The sequence below is a fragment of the Colius striatus genome, chromosome 6 (assembly GCF_028858725.1).
Source record: "Colius striatus isolate bColStr4 chromosome 6, bColStr4.1.hap1, whole genome shotgun sequence".
Taxonomy (NCBI): Eukaryota; Metazoa; Chordata; class Aves; order Coliiformes; family Coliidae; genus Colius; species Colius striatus.
The window spans coordinates 1,888,352-1,901,475 of record NC_084764.1 but is presented as its reverse complement, the minus strand read 5'-3'; the positions used below and the strand labels follow the sequence as shown (position 1 = coordinate 1,901,475).

At 46.8% G+C, this 13,124-nt stretch overlaps 1 protein-coding gene across 16 annotated transcripts in view; it reads right to left on the bottom strand.

The window, feature by feature from the left end:
- MGA (MAX dimerization protein MGA) overlaps positions 1 to 13,124 on the bottom strand; it is a 54,783-nt gene that overhangs the window by 23,407 nt on the left and 18,252 nt on the right. For 13 of the 16 annotated variants that reach the window (XR_009818921.1, XM_061998155.1, XM_061998162.1 and 10 more), the window contains exons 6-14: positions 11,275 to 11,400; positions 9,753 to 9,851; positions 8,346 to 8,986; positions 7,078 to 7,435; positions 6,082 to 6,305; positions 5,098 to 5,241; positions 4,639 to 4,711; positions 2,805 to 3,322; positions 1,037 to 1,334 (exon numbers count right to left, since the gene is read on the bottom strand). Coding sequence is in view for 15 of the 16 variants with exons in the window: in XM_061998155.1 (XP_061854139.1) it covers positions 1,037 to 1,334; positions 2,805 to 3,322; positions 4,639 to 4,711; positions 5,098 to 5,241; positions 6,082 to 6,305; positions 7,078 to 7,435; positions 8,346 to 8,986; positions 9,753 to 9,851; positions 11,275 to 11,400 (2,481 nt within the window). In the remaining variant the exon portion in view is untranslated. Of the gene's footprint in view, positions 1 to 99; positions 808 to 1,036; positions 1,335 to 2,804; positions 3,323 to 3,673; positions 4,274 to 4,638; positions 4,712 to 5,097; positions 5,242 to 6,081; positions 6,306 to 7,077; positions 7,436 to 8,345; positions 8,987 to 9,752; positions 9,852 to 11,274; positions 11,401 to 13,124 lie in introns of those variants that run through there. The other 3 variants (XM_061998169.1, XM_061998170.1, XM_061998164.1) reach the window with 3 other exon arrangements.

The following is a 13,124-nucleotide window of genomic DNA, read 5'->3' as shown; positions in this document are numbered from 1 at the left end:
CACGGTTAGTTACGGAGAGAGCATTTTTAACCCCAAATACGCCAGAACACTTCAGTCATAGGTGCCAATCACTTCATCCATCAATGAAATGCAGCCAGCTCTTTAATATTGCATAAACACAAGAAACAGTCAAGTTTTATTACAGGACAAGGAAAACAACACACCCATTTACATGGCAATGAAAACTTAGGCAGAAGGAAGCAAAAGAACCCACTGGAAGTTAAAAAGTTTTGCCAGGACACAGGTAACATCCTTTCCTCTTGCACAGTTTCTTCAGCTCTTTAGTTATCACCAGGGAGTATGTGGATGGGCGCTGGGGACTTCAAAAGAAAACCCAAAGAAAAACCCCAAAAGAACTCCTGCAAAATGTAACAGTTAAAGGCAACTCCCTGTCTTGCCATGCTGGGGTAACCATCCCAGTACCAACTCAGACACGAGCACCAACTGCTTCTTCCGACACTCTATTGTTTGTTTTAAGCTCAGAGCGCTGACTAAGTCCAATCCCGTTTAGCTTGTGAAATCCAACGAGCTTAGAGAGGCTGGTGTGGTTATTGGCTGCACACCTGTCGTTTCACTAATCCACATTTGGACCATGTTGCCTTTCACTGCTGCTTCACACATCGTCAGAACACCTGACAGCGAAGAACCACAGATCAGAGTGATCCTTTCCTTCCTTTGAAGTTAAATCCACGTTGGCCGAGATGCAATTAAGGACTCGCAGCGAGGAAACCCTCCAAACCAAAAACCTCCAAGCTTAACACTCAGTGTGTTGCCATCCACTCTTCCTTGTCTCTTGGAAAAGAAGCTCTAGCAGCATTAACAGAACAACTAACAGTCAGTACCTGTAATCTTACTCCGAAGCCAAAATTACAAGTGTCTGCTTTAAAGAGGTTATTGACTGCAGAGGTGGTTCAGGTAGGCAATGCAGCCCGAGGCAGCGCTCTCTGCTGCACAGACACCAACAGCAAGGCTGTACACTCACTTTTTGTACTTCAGCTTCAAGCAATTTAAAACACAGTAAGAAGTTCCGACCTACCTATCTGCCTCTGTGCTGGGACATGGGTTTTCAGAGTCGTCACACTGGGGGTTGAAGTAGTGCTGGTGGAAGATGTAGTTTTGGGAGTTGATGTTGTGGGCACCTGGACTGATGGTGTCCCAGAAGCAGCTGCTTTACCATTGGATGCTACCTTGGAGAACATAGTACTGAGGGTTGAGATATCAAGTACTGCGGGTCGCAGCCTGCCTGTGATATAAGCTGCTAGCCGATTGGCAGGATGTAATGCCCCCATCTGTCCCAAAAGCAGTTTGGCCTGAGGATATCTTTTATCATTAACCTGAAAAAAGTGGAAAAGGGAAACTGTGTGAAAAGAATGCCAATCCACCACCTCTGGAGAGGTGTTTCATTGCATGGGACTTCTAAGTGTCCTCTGCAGCAAAAATAAAGAAACCATTGCAATTCAGAACGGGAACTCCTCATCTCCCTTCCGCCCAGGAGAACTCCAAACAGCTCTGGTATATCCAGGGGATACAGACTTGAGATGCTACTCAGACTCTCACATAGAACCACAGAGTCCAAAGGAGCATGTGAAATGGCTGACACAGGAGTGAAGCTGGCACTTACTTTCCCTGTCCCTTATTTACACTACAGCCCTGGATAAAAACGGGTTCTCAAACTGGAGGAGTGTTTGCAATGAAATTCTTAAGCCTAACGAACACCCAGCATCACAGAAGAAAGAATACTCATGTCACACACACTGGGACAAAACTCTAAGGAGCTTGTAAGACCTTCAGCAGCTTTTTGCTTATCCAAAGTGTGACCTGACACCGTGACTCAGGTACGACGAGTTGACTAACTGCCAGTTCAGAGCTGCGGTGGTACCTGACTGCGCAGGAGACAAAACACCAGCACCTTTTCAGATGCCAGCTTTTATGCTTAGTGGTGGGTGGGAGGTTTGGCTAGTGCTGCGTGTAGCTCTCAGGTGGTTTGATAATACCTTCTAAAAGCCAAATGTATTTATCACACTGCTAGAGCAAGTCCTGAGTTTGTAGTGATCAATTTTGATTGAGGACAAGAAATCCCCCCCTACATCTTCTCCCCTGCACTAGCTTCTCTTTGTGAGGGTGCCACGTCCGCAGAGTGTCATGAAAACAAACGCCACCCTCATTCATCTGCATCCCTTACTATAACCACAAAGCCTTTGACTGAAAAAGATCTCCACCCTAGCCCTACAGCTCCTCCTAACACTAAGCTGGCAGCACGAAACTGAAGAGAAAGGATTCAGTCAGAATGTAGGGTTCTGAAGCCTCCTGATGACCAAGCTATACTCAGCAGGGGACGCGGGCTCTGGGTGAACACTGGCAGTGAGCTGCAGCAGAAAGCAACTATCACAGAATCCTGATTCCACGCTTACAGCTTCGTTTTAAAGTTTTGTCCCAGTGTACACTTCCTTAAAAACACTCCCTGTGTGGCCTCTGACAGCCACTCATTTGGGAGGACTCTGTCAAATGCACCTGCAGAGAGCTTCCCAAAGCAACGAAAAGATCTTGAGAGAGGTTCTGTGCTCGGGCCACCGAGTCCCAAACGGCCAAAAGAACAAGCTAAACCACCAGGTTTCCCGTGCTTGAGTCAAGACTGAGAGGGACACGCTCCTGGGGGGGCAGGAATGCCACTGAACGCTAAGAATCCTCGCCTGGACAGCCAAAAGACTAGACAGACAAACTACAGCCTGCTCTCTTCTTCAAGGGCTTCGGGGCTACCGGACGAGACCGAACCTCATCTCCACAGTAAAGGCAGAGGGACCCACCTGAATCAAGCCCGAGGGGCTGACATTAGCTTTGCGTTTGTAGACGACCACCTTCCCCGCGGGAGAGAGCCCTGCGTAAAACGGCAAAGCTCTGCCCCCGGGCAGCTTCTCCCGCTGCGCGGCCACGGCGCCCGCCCGCAGCAGCCGCAGGTGCTCGGGGGTCCCGCGCGACGACGCTCCGCTAGCGGGGGGCTCCAGGACACGGAGCTCGGCCTTCTTCTCGTCCTTGCCCCGGTAGGACGGCACCGAGATCTTCACTCTGGAGGAGTAGACGGGAGGGTGATGCTCGTCCTGGCCTTTGTGCTCCGGAGCCAACTCAATAAGGAAGCTGCCCACTTGGAGGCACTGGGGAGCGTTACTGTCCATATGCTGCGATAAGATGCTCAAGATCTTATTGTTATCTTCCTCCAAGTTGCAGTCAGAGATAATCTCGATAAATTTGGTTGGTCCACCTGGAGTGGTGTGATGAACAGAGGAGGTAGAGTCCCCCTCGCTACGGGAAGACCACGAGCTTTTCTCTGAGGAAGAATCGAGATAGGTTTCTGCAATACTGCGGCATTTCAATCACCTGGATATTCAAACAGTTTCATTCTGCCCACACCTCCACCCTTGTCTCAGCTGCAGGGCAACAGCGAGCAAAAACTGTTCAAAGCACCGCTAACCCTGGCAGAGCTTCAGAAGCAAAGCAGCAACTCGCTACAGACTAAGGGAACTGCTCCTCACAGCTGGTTCCCTGCAGCCAAACCACCTCGGGTTGTTTCCCATTGCACCACAAGCTAAACAAAGACGGCTCGTTTCCCGGATGAAAGATCTCCAAGCAACACCAACATGCAGTGGAAAGCATCGCTGGTTATTCAAGAGGTGGCACTTGTCTCTTGGAGGGTCAGAAAGGGACCAAGTGTCCTAGAATGGCACAGCGTGTGACTAGCAGAGCTGTCTGTTGCAGCGGATGTGTGGCAGGAACGTGACCTTTTGTCGTCACTGCGGATCCAACGCCGCTTTGTGCAACACTGTTAAGGATGTTGAGCCCTGTGTCCTGGCCATTTTAATTGCACCTGACCACTCACCAGCATTGTCATCTAAATGCATTACTGTTCCATTGCCATCCTCAAATGGAGAGTGTGCTGTTGTACACGTTAAACGGTGACAAAGCTCAGCTCAAAAAAGGCAGCTGTATTTCATTAGTGGGTCACACAAAGCCTCCAAGTACGGGTCCCACTTTAAAAGCTCAGAACGTGATCTGGGCCACCTCAGGCTGAAGGAGAACACAGATGTCTAGCCTACTTCTTTATGAACTGGAAACTCAAACCCGGTGTCTAATGTACCAAAACTCCCACCTCTCAACTCAAAGAATTCAACGGCAAACACCTTCAAACGTAGGTGCTTCCTTGTCCCACATGGTTCTAAGTGGAGAACACGAGGATCCCAACCTCACAGCACCACTCAGGTGTTCATTAACTCTTCAGTAACTACAAAGTAATAGTAACAACAAAAAAAGGGGGGGTGGGGGGAAAACCACTCTTAAAGACAAGTCTACTGCACAGTGTTATCTTCTACTGCTAAACAAGCTACTGGAACATTTGAACCTTAGAGCAGGCACTGGATAGTTAGTCTGTGGTATCTCCCACATCACACACACACAATTGCTTAAGAAAGGAAACTGTAAGCATACCATAAGGTTTTTGTTTACAACTGCAATAATTCCTGCCAGCAAATGGACTTTTGTTGCATCAATAGCTGCAACTTTTCAGTAGAATAAAGCCAACATAATCCTCCACAAAAACGTGGAACTACCAAGAGGTTGAATGAATTCTACTCAAGGCTCGGCTCTTACCTTCTGGTTTGTCAGTGTCTTTGTCTGCCTCACAGGCTGTTTTCTCAGGAGACTGAAGCTCTGGTTCTTGCTCCTGCAGGAGGGAAGAAATTCAAGAAGAACACTCATTCTGTGTCTCTCTCTCTCACACCACAAACTGAACTAGCTCATCATACCAAACCACACAACGCATGCTTGGACAACGTTACAACTCTCGTCTCAGCAGAGCTCTTTTGACAACGAGCTTCTACTACATCCTAAACACAGTTGGCAGTCAGGAATGTCCACAGACAAGACTGTTTCTATCACGGCAACAGGGCAAGTTTAGCAGCGCTGATGGCTAACAGGCTCCCACCTCCACAGCCCTGCCACCATCAGATACAAGTCAAGCCCTTGTGGTGTGGACAAGTTTCTAGAAAACAATGACTTCAACTTTCCCAGTACTTCTGTCTGCATCTCAGTTACTGGATGACTTTTTACCTTTACACTGGAACTCTGTGAATCACTTCTGCCTTTCTGTTGCCTCTTCTTCTCCTCCCTCCTGCGCTCATAGGCTCGGACCCTTGCACAAGTCATCATACTCTCAAAGTACAAGTAGACAGGATCCTTGTCCTCCTCTCGAATCTACCATTCACAGAGAAAAGGAAAGGAGAGGACACACATTGGAGTCGTGGAACACTTTTGTTTCCTAACATCACTTCAACATTAATGCTTCAACAGTAAGCACCGAAAGAAAGGTGTAGCACTTAAAGCTGCCTCTGCCCTCTTTGTATCACGTAATGGTATCACACGGGTCTGTGTCTTGCTTCCAAACTAACATGTTCAGGGAAGGGGGGAATGGAACACCACCACCAGCCCCCAAAACCCAAACCTGTTCACACACTCTTCTATGTGGGGAAGTGAGTCCCAGATGTTACCTGTCAACATTACTTGGTGTGCACTGAATAGCCACTGCCATCTTTGCTCTTCAGATAGTAAACTAGACTAAGCTCTACTGCTGCTGTTCCTTTTGTTGGATACTAAGGTGAGGTGAGAAGGCAGCTTCTTCCAACACTGGCAGTGAAACCTCAGATAAAGAGACTCCAGAACTACACCCAACGTTGTGTGTCTGTGTCCCAAGCTAGTCATGACTCCCAGGCTACATTATGCAGCTAATAACTTACATAAACACCACAGGGCCAGCAATTCTTTGCCAAAAATAGCACAGATTATTGCTTTTTGTTTTAAATGAAGCTGTTACTGACTCGTAATCACCTTTTACCATCTGCATATTGCTACAATAAATTCTCAGCAGAAGACAGACGAGGTTAAAGGTTCATCCAGTCAGTTGGTCCTGGCGTATCAGCACACCTATGGGCCACCCACCCCAGGCTTTCAGCCCGAATGCCATCCAAGAGAAAAGCTTTTGGCACCGTTTAATCTTCAACACAAAGGAAAACAAACACATCTATTTTCCTCTCTTACCACTGGGTTGGGTTTGGGAGTATACACTCTGCCTGGCTTCGTTCCACTGGAAGATTTATGCTTGCTAGAAAGCAAGACCTCGGGGCTGGGCATCGCCGTGGATTTCACCGGTTCAGTAACGGACGGTGTTGGGATGAAAATTGGTTCTGGATCTATTTCACCTTCTACTTTAACCCACAATGGACAATTCCTAACAGGCTGCTCTGGCTCCGAGTCACAGATAGCTGGAAAAAAACAAATACAAGAGGTAAAGCAAACCAACTTCCTTCGAAATGAAACCCATCTAACACAGCAGTTGCACAGCCACACCGCAGCCACCACCCCGCACACACAGCAAATGCTACTGCTGTGCCCTTCTGCTCCCAAATTCTAGACAAAAGAGACTGGGACTTGCAGACAGGAGAGAGGAAGTGAAAAGAAGAGATTATTCTACCTGTACTGTGGTAGCAGGTCCAGGAAAACGCTGAAGAATCTGTGATCTTCACTCATGCTGTGTACTTAAGCACAAAATGCTGCCCCCAAAAACCAGACTTTATACCTCACCTCTGTGGAAGAACTCGTTTATTCCAGTGGACACCACTGTGTTCTTTATCATCTGTTGCTAAAAGTACTGCTAGCAAGAAACTGACAGTCCATTTCTACCCCTTGGGTTTCCTCAGGCCAGATCTGAAACTGCCACAAATCACTCTATTTCCACTGAAGGTCAACGAACCACAAGGCTCCATACAGCAACTGAAAATACAGCTCCAGGTACTTGATAAGAAGGCAAGATTACCAACAGTGATAGCAGGAGTTATCTCACACACTTAAAAGATACCTGGAGAGTTGTGGAAGAGCTTTAACTACCGAAAGGAAACTGTGGTAGTCTACAGGAGAGCAGACGTGGCATCTCCTGCATCCTGAAATGACATTGCTATTGCATCCCAATGAAATGCCCACCAAGACAGGTGGTTTCTGCAGTGCTGTAAGTAATCACTTTTGCCCAGCAATACTCACTGTATTCCACCTTCTTCCTCTTCTTCTTATCTTTCTGCTTCAGCTCATCCTCCTCCCCATCACCACCTTTGTCCACATCCTCCTCCTCTTGCTGTCCTCGCGTTCCGTAGAAGACGAGGTTTCCTCGTGCAGCCTTTTTCATGATTTTCTTATGCTTGGATATTCCCTTTACCAGCAACACTCTTCTCTTCAAGCAGGTGCACCCAAACATGCAGTCTGGCCTGCGGCAGTGCGTGGGCTGCCGCTTCTCCATGGCCAGGCTGGCACACACACACCCCAGCCGACAGAAATCGTTGTTGCACGAAGGGGCCCCTCGGCGCCTTATGATTTTGTGGATGGGTTTGGTTTTGAGAGAAGCCTGAGGGAAGTTTGAAAAGAAGCACATGCTTCAAATTCAGGGAGAGGAAATTTCAGGAAGATTAAACCAAGCACATGGGAAATTGCTAATTGCAGTTGCCTCAGAATAACCCCTTCAACTGCACGGCTTACAGATGGAAATGGCACCTGTACTGAAATAATCCCAAACCAAAACAGAACAGGGGGGAGTTTTGCATTTGAAGGCTCCCAAGAGGCAATTTGAGACAGCTAAACCATAGAATCGTAAGAATACTAGGGGTTGGAAGGGACCTTTAGAGATCATCCAGTCCAAATCCCTGCCAAAGCAGCTCCCACCTAGATCAGGTCACACAGGAACGTGTCCAGGTGGGTTTGGAAACCTCCAGAGAAGGAGCCTCCACAGCCTCCCTGGTCAGCCTGGGCCAGGGCTCCCTCACCTCAGCAGTCAAATAGTATTTTACTACTGGATATGGATGTTAATAATGGATATTAATCATTTGAATATTACACCTTGGTAACAAGTAGGATGTGAAGAGAAGAAACGAGGCTATGGTGTGGCAACCAAGTTACACGACCAGAGGGAGTTGTTTTCACTCACTTCAACTGAAAAAAACCCAACTCATAATAAAAAAAGCCAACAAACCCATAAACACAGTTACTCAACAGTGACTGTATTAGCTGGAACTTTTAATGGTGAAGATATGAGGTTCCTCCAGCTACTAAGCATTCACAGCAACACTCTTGTCACAGCGATGTTCTTCCCCACATACCGCTGAATCAGCACTCCTCAACTACACCAAAAGGAACATCAGGCTTTGTCGTGCTCCTCAGGAGCTGCAGCCTTGTTTTCTGCATCTCTATGCAACATGGGCAATTTGGACAGCCTGGGAAAAGCAACAGCACAGAAAGCAAGCAAGTGAATGGAGATGTACCTGAGCTGTCAGCAGGGTCGCCAGAGAGATGTCTGCTCGCTCCTCTGTAATGTAGGTCCGTGGTTTGCCATCCCACACTGCACAGTCTTCCAAGTCCATTAACTTCACTTGAGACTTTGACAAACCCAAGGGACGACCTCCCTGAGGCGCCTGGCGCAGGCTGACCTGTTTGGGAAGCGTGCCTTCATCCAGAGCCGGCACCACGCAACCCTCCGCCGGGTTAGCCAAACCGCTATTGGAGACGGCCTTGGCAGCCCTCTCCCCTGACGATGAGGAGCTCTGCTTCTGCTTCACAGCAAAAGGGGAGGGCAGTATAGGCTTGTAGGACGATCTTCCTCTGCTGGTTGTTGATGTCTGTTTGGTTTGAGACTTTGTTTTCCTAGAGGTAGATGTCAGAGGAGTGGGCTTGAAGGTGTAAGATGTTGATGGAATTATGGTGGACTGCTTCTTTAAAACACTGTCAAGCGTTCGCACGTAGCTGGTGCTCTTGGTGGGAAGCTGATACACCACGGGAGAAGTGGAGGTGCTGGAAGAGAAGCCCATACTTGTTTCCATCAGTTTCCCTTCGTTTTCCAGGTATTCATCCAGCTTGTCGCTGCAGAAGGCCGAGCGGTTCTTCAGAGAACCTTCTGAACTGCCACCTAAACAAATCAACAGCTTGAGCTGGGGAAAACACGCTCACAAACCTGACAGCAACCACACACTACACAAGGGGAGAATGCTTCTCTGAAAAGATAGAAACAATTCCTCTGGAAGAGCACAACAAAGGCATGTCAAATAGAATCCACTCAGAAACACAACTGGCTGTCTGAACAGTCGTTTCTGGGGAGGTTTCACACCCGTGTGCGCTCACAAAACCACCAAGTCTTGTCCTGAACACCAAGCCTACCTGGGGCACCACAACACATCTGCAGTCCCCCACCACCACCTCATGTGTGAGTGGTGAAGGTACAACACAGATTGTTTCACCTAAACAGAAACTGGGCAAACTGCAAATGCTGAAGCAGGGAAGAAGCAATTAACTGTGTAAGGAACAGTTCTGGCAACTGCACTTAAAATGCACTGATGGAAATGAAAAGGGGGCAACAGAACTCTCACATCACCATACCTGCAGCTCAATTCAGAGCTAACAAACCCACCCCAACTCTCACAGCACTGATCTTCATTGAAGTCTTTTGTGTAAAACAGAACACGCCTATTTTTAGCTCGCTCAGGGTAGGTTTCTCTGTTCCACCATAGACCAGGGAAGCACTACCAAAAAATTCTCTAATCATGATAGCTTTTATCTTACAGAAATCAAGCTCTCATTAAGACACACACAATCACCACACTGCCAGTTCTATGGAAGGCCAAGGAAAAAGGCCACACGTTGGAAATAAGTCCTTCGAGCTCGTCTTGGCTTTTTACCTTCATTTCTAGAAGCACCATGCAGCTTCCCTCGCCAGCCTTTGATTTTCCTGAAATCATTTGTCTTTCCTGTCCTGGAAACAAAGGGAAATCCTGTATCTGGAAAAGAAGAAAGCTAGTCTCAGTTTGTGAGTCAAGTCTGATTGCATCAATGTCCCAACAAGCTCTTTATTCCCGTTCAGGGCTAGATCAACGGCAGCAAATCAACAGATTGAATAGAGACCTGGTTTTTATACTCCTTTATTGTTAACAGAACACTTAAAGTCGAGCTTCCTGGGAAGTTCTGCTGTTCTGCCATGCATTCCCTATCCCATATAAAACATGTTTCCTCCTGTATTCTTAGTTTTATTCTCCTTAGCAATTGTGCAAACAGCTGATTCCAAACTAGACTGGGCGAATCAGCCAGTCAGGCTAAAAGGGAACAGGCGGCTCTGGAGCTGATACTGTCACCTCTCTGCATCAGGAAAGCAATTTCAGTCTCTCCCCTCAGTGGAGTAAATGACTCCTGTAAAACCTGTAGAGGTTTCACTTAAGGTTTGCTGTTCTGTCAAATTCAGATGAGACAGGAAAGGATTGCAAAAGGCAAACAGTGACATCTCTGTCAAGTCATCCATCAGCTCTGGGAGCCAAGCTGGAGTGTAAAAATACTAACAGGGATCCGAATCACTGTTTTACATATTACTAGGCTAGAAATAACTGCATTTGACACTGAGCTGACTGAGGTCTGCATTGGCTTTGCCTCTTCTGCAGCATAAACACAGCTGAGAGACAACATCTGCCTCTTCACCAGCTCCAAAAAGCAGCATTGAGACACGGTAATCAGAACATTCAAGCAGGAGAACGATAAACACCCCTATACTTTGTCCAACTAGTTTAGTATTTAAACCAGTATCTACCATCTATCCCAGTCACAGTGCATCTGAAACACCAAGCCAGTTTCAAAAGGCACAGTCAGCACTTTTGTGAGTACTCAGCCCCAAGCTGCTCTTCTGCAAAGTCCTAACACTCAGCTCTGCTACAGACAACTTCTTTTCTTTTGGATGTGAACAATACCAGAGAAATGTAGATTGCTTGAGCTTTTCCTGAGGGATCTGAGAGCAGTTCACGTGGATATTTACATTTAGCAAAGGCAGTTCCAAAAGACAAATCAGGCTGATATTAAATAAACTGGACAGGTACTATTACTGGATCACAAGCATCACTAAAAGGGAAGGCTGAAGACAACCTGGCGAGAATTTCTCAAGACTCCTTGGCCAGGAATCCCATGATGACTTAAGGAAGTTCTCACTTCTTGTCACTTTAATCTCTTCTAAGATGTCAAGTTCAACTAAGTGGCCATTTCCTCCATCTGATCATTGATAAGAAAAAGGTTAAGGATTTGCTGAAACCTCAAGTGTTTCCCTTCTACTACCAATGCTCAGATGGAGGAAATGGCCAGTGCTAAAATGACAAAACTGAGAACTTCCTTAAGTCACCAAGAACTTCTCAAGTCCTTAGGAACTTCCTACAAGAGTCTACTCACCTGGAGAATTGGGGTTGGTTCCTGGATAGCTCCACAAGCAACTTGAGTAGGAAAGAGGAAGCTGCACACCCAAGTATTTCAAGTCAATGCTCATCGTTGGGTCCACAGAGTTCAACTTCAGTCCCACTGCAAGAGGCAAGTATCAGTGAATGGCTCAATGCAGCAAGATGTTTGGAAAAAGAAAGTCAAGACATTTGCTTACAAAATAAACTGTTACAGAGGGGCTTTTCCAGCATTCACCCACCATTGCAAGAGAGATGAGAAAGAGCATTAGGCACTCCCACTGGTACTTATCTCCCAGATTTGCAGCAGGTATGAGTTAAAGAGTATTTTAGGGGCTGGGAAAACAATGTAAAAATAGTTACTTCTCATAGTTTTCTTGATTATTACTGAGGTTTCCACTGCAATGTATAAACTCAAGTGCCAGTCTTGTGAGGCTTCTCACAACAAAAGCGTGTGTTTGGTTGTTAGCACTGTTTACATCCCTGGAGGCTAGAGTTACACAGAATCACACCACCTGAAGGGCTGGAAGGGACCTCGGAAGCTCATCCAGTCCAATATCCCCCTGACAGAGCAGGACCACCTAGAGCAGGTCACACAGGAACTCTGAACTGGGTTCAAGCAGTAACTATTTGACACTTCGTATCACTGTGTAAGTTACCAATCCTGCCAGGGCTACTTACACACCCCCTCCTACTGAAAGCAGTCCTCATGCAAGAACACGAACCATACACACTTCAGTTTCAACCAGCAGTAAGGGACAAAAGCAAACCACTGAGGAAGTAAAGTGTGTCATATCAAGTGAGTTGTATTCAGCCAGCACTCTCAGGACCAGTCCATCCAATGATGCACAACTCAGTAGGTTATTCCAGGCTTGGCATTTTGCATTTCATTTTTGCTTTATAAGCAGGGGGGAAATTGGCTTTAAAGAACCTAAATTGCATTGTCAGTGTCACCACAAATGCTTAACTACCTGTAACACCTTCCTTCATCACCTCCTGCAAAGCACTCAAATGGGAAGAGTCACTTGTTCACAAAAGCTGTCTTTATCTGGATTTGTTTTGCTACAGACACAGAAATGCTGAGGGGCTGCTAGTATACCTGACTCCAACCCTGTGACACTGCATCCAAGACATGACTGTTGGTAGTCTGGAGCCCAGAACATCTACTTAGGGTTTTAGCCACAGAAACCCACAAATGTTGCCCCTGTTGGCAACAAGCCTGAAATTCATATATGAAATATGAGGTGTGAAACTGAAAATGTGCAACTTGACAAGGCTGAGGACAAGGTGGCATTGGCACATAGAGTAGGAAGCTTGGGTTGGTGGTGGACATCTGTGCTCCATACATGGCACCACAGCGACCTGAGAACAACACACGTGGAACAGACCTCAGACATGGGTGTTTAAAGGGATCCCATTGTCAAAGGCAGTCTAGTGAGATGCCATTTTCCAATCTCCACAGAGAAAATAAGCAGCAAGCAAGTCTATCTAACTGTCTGGTCTAGAAACATGTCAGCTGGGACACGCTGAGACGTCACCCGTTTCATCTCCAACTCTAGTGAGCACAAAATGGAAAGAGTACACAGGTGACTTTTCATGTCACTCCATCTGAACTATTCTGTCACCTTCAAAACCAAGCATAGCTCTGTTGATCACTCCAACAAAAATGAGGTTACCCATACACAAAATCCCTTGTTTCAGTTTAGGGTGGTGAAGCAAAAGCCACCCAAACAAAAACACAGGGTGGAGTGAGCACAGCCTAGAGAGGACAAAAGGTCACGGTACGGTGTCAGCACAGGTATCACTGTGCATGACAGGTGAGTTATCACTTGGATCCATCTGTCATCT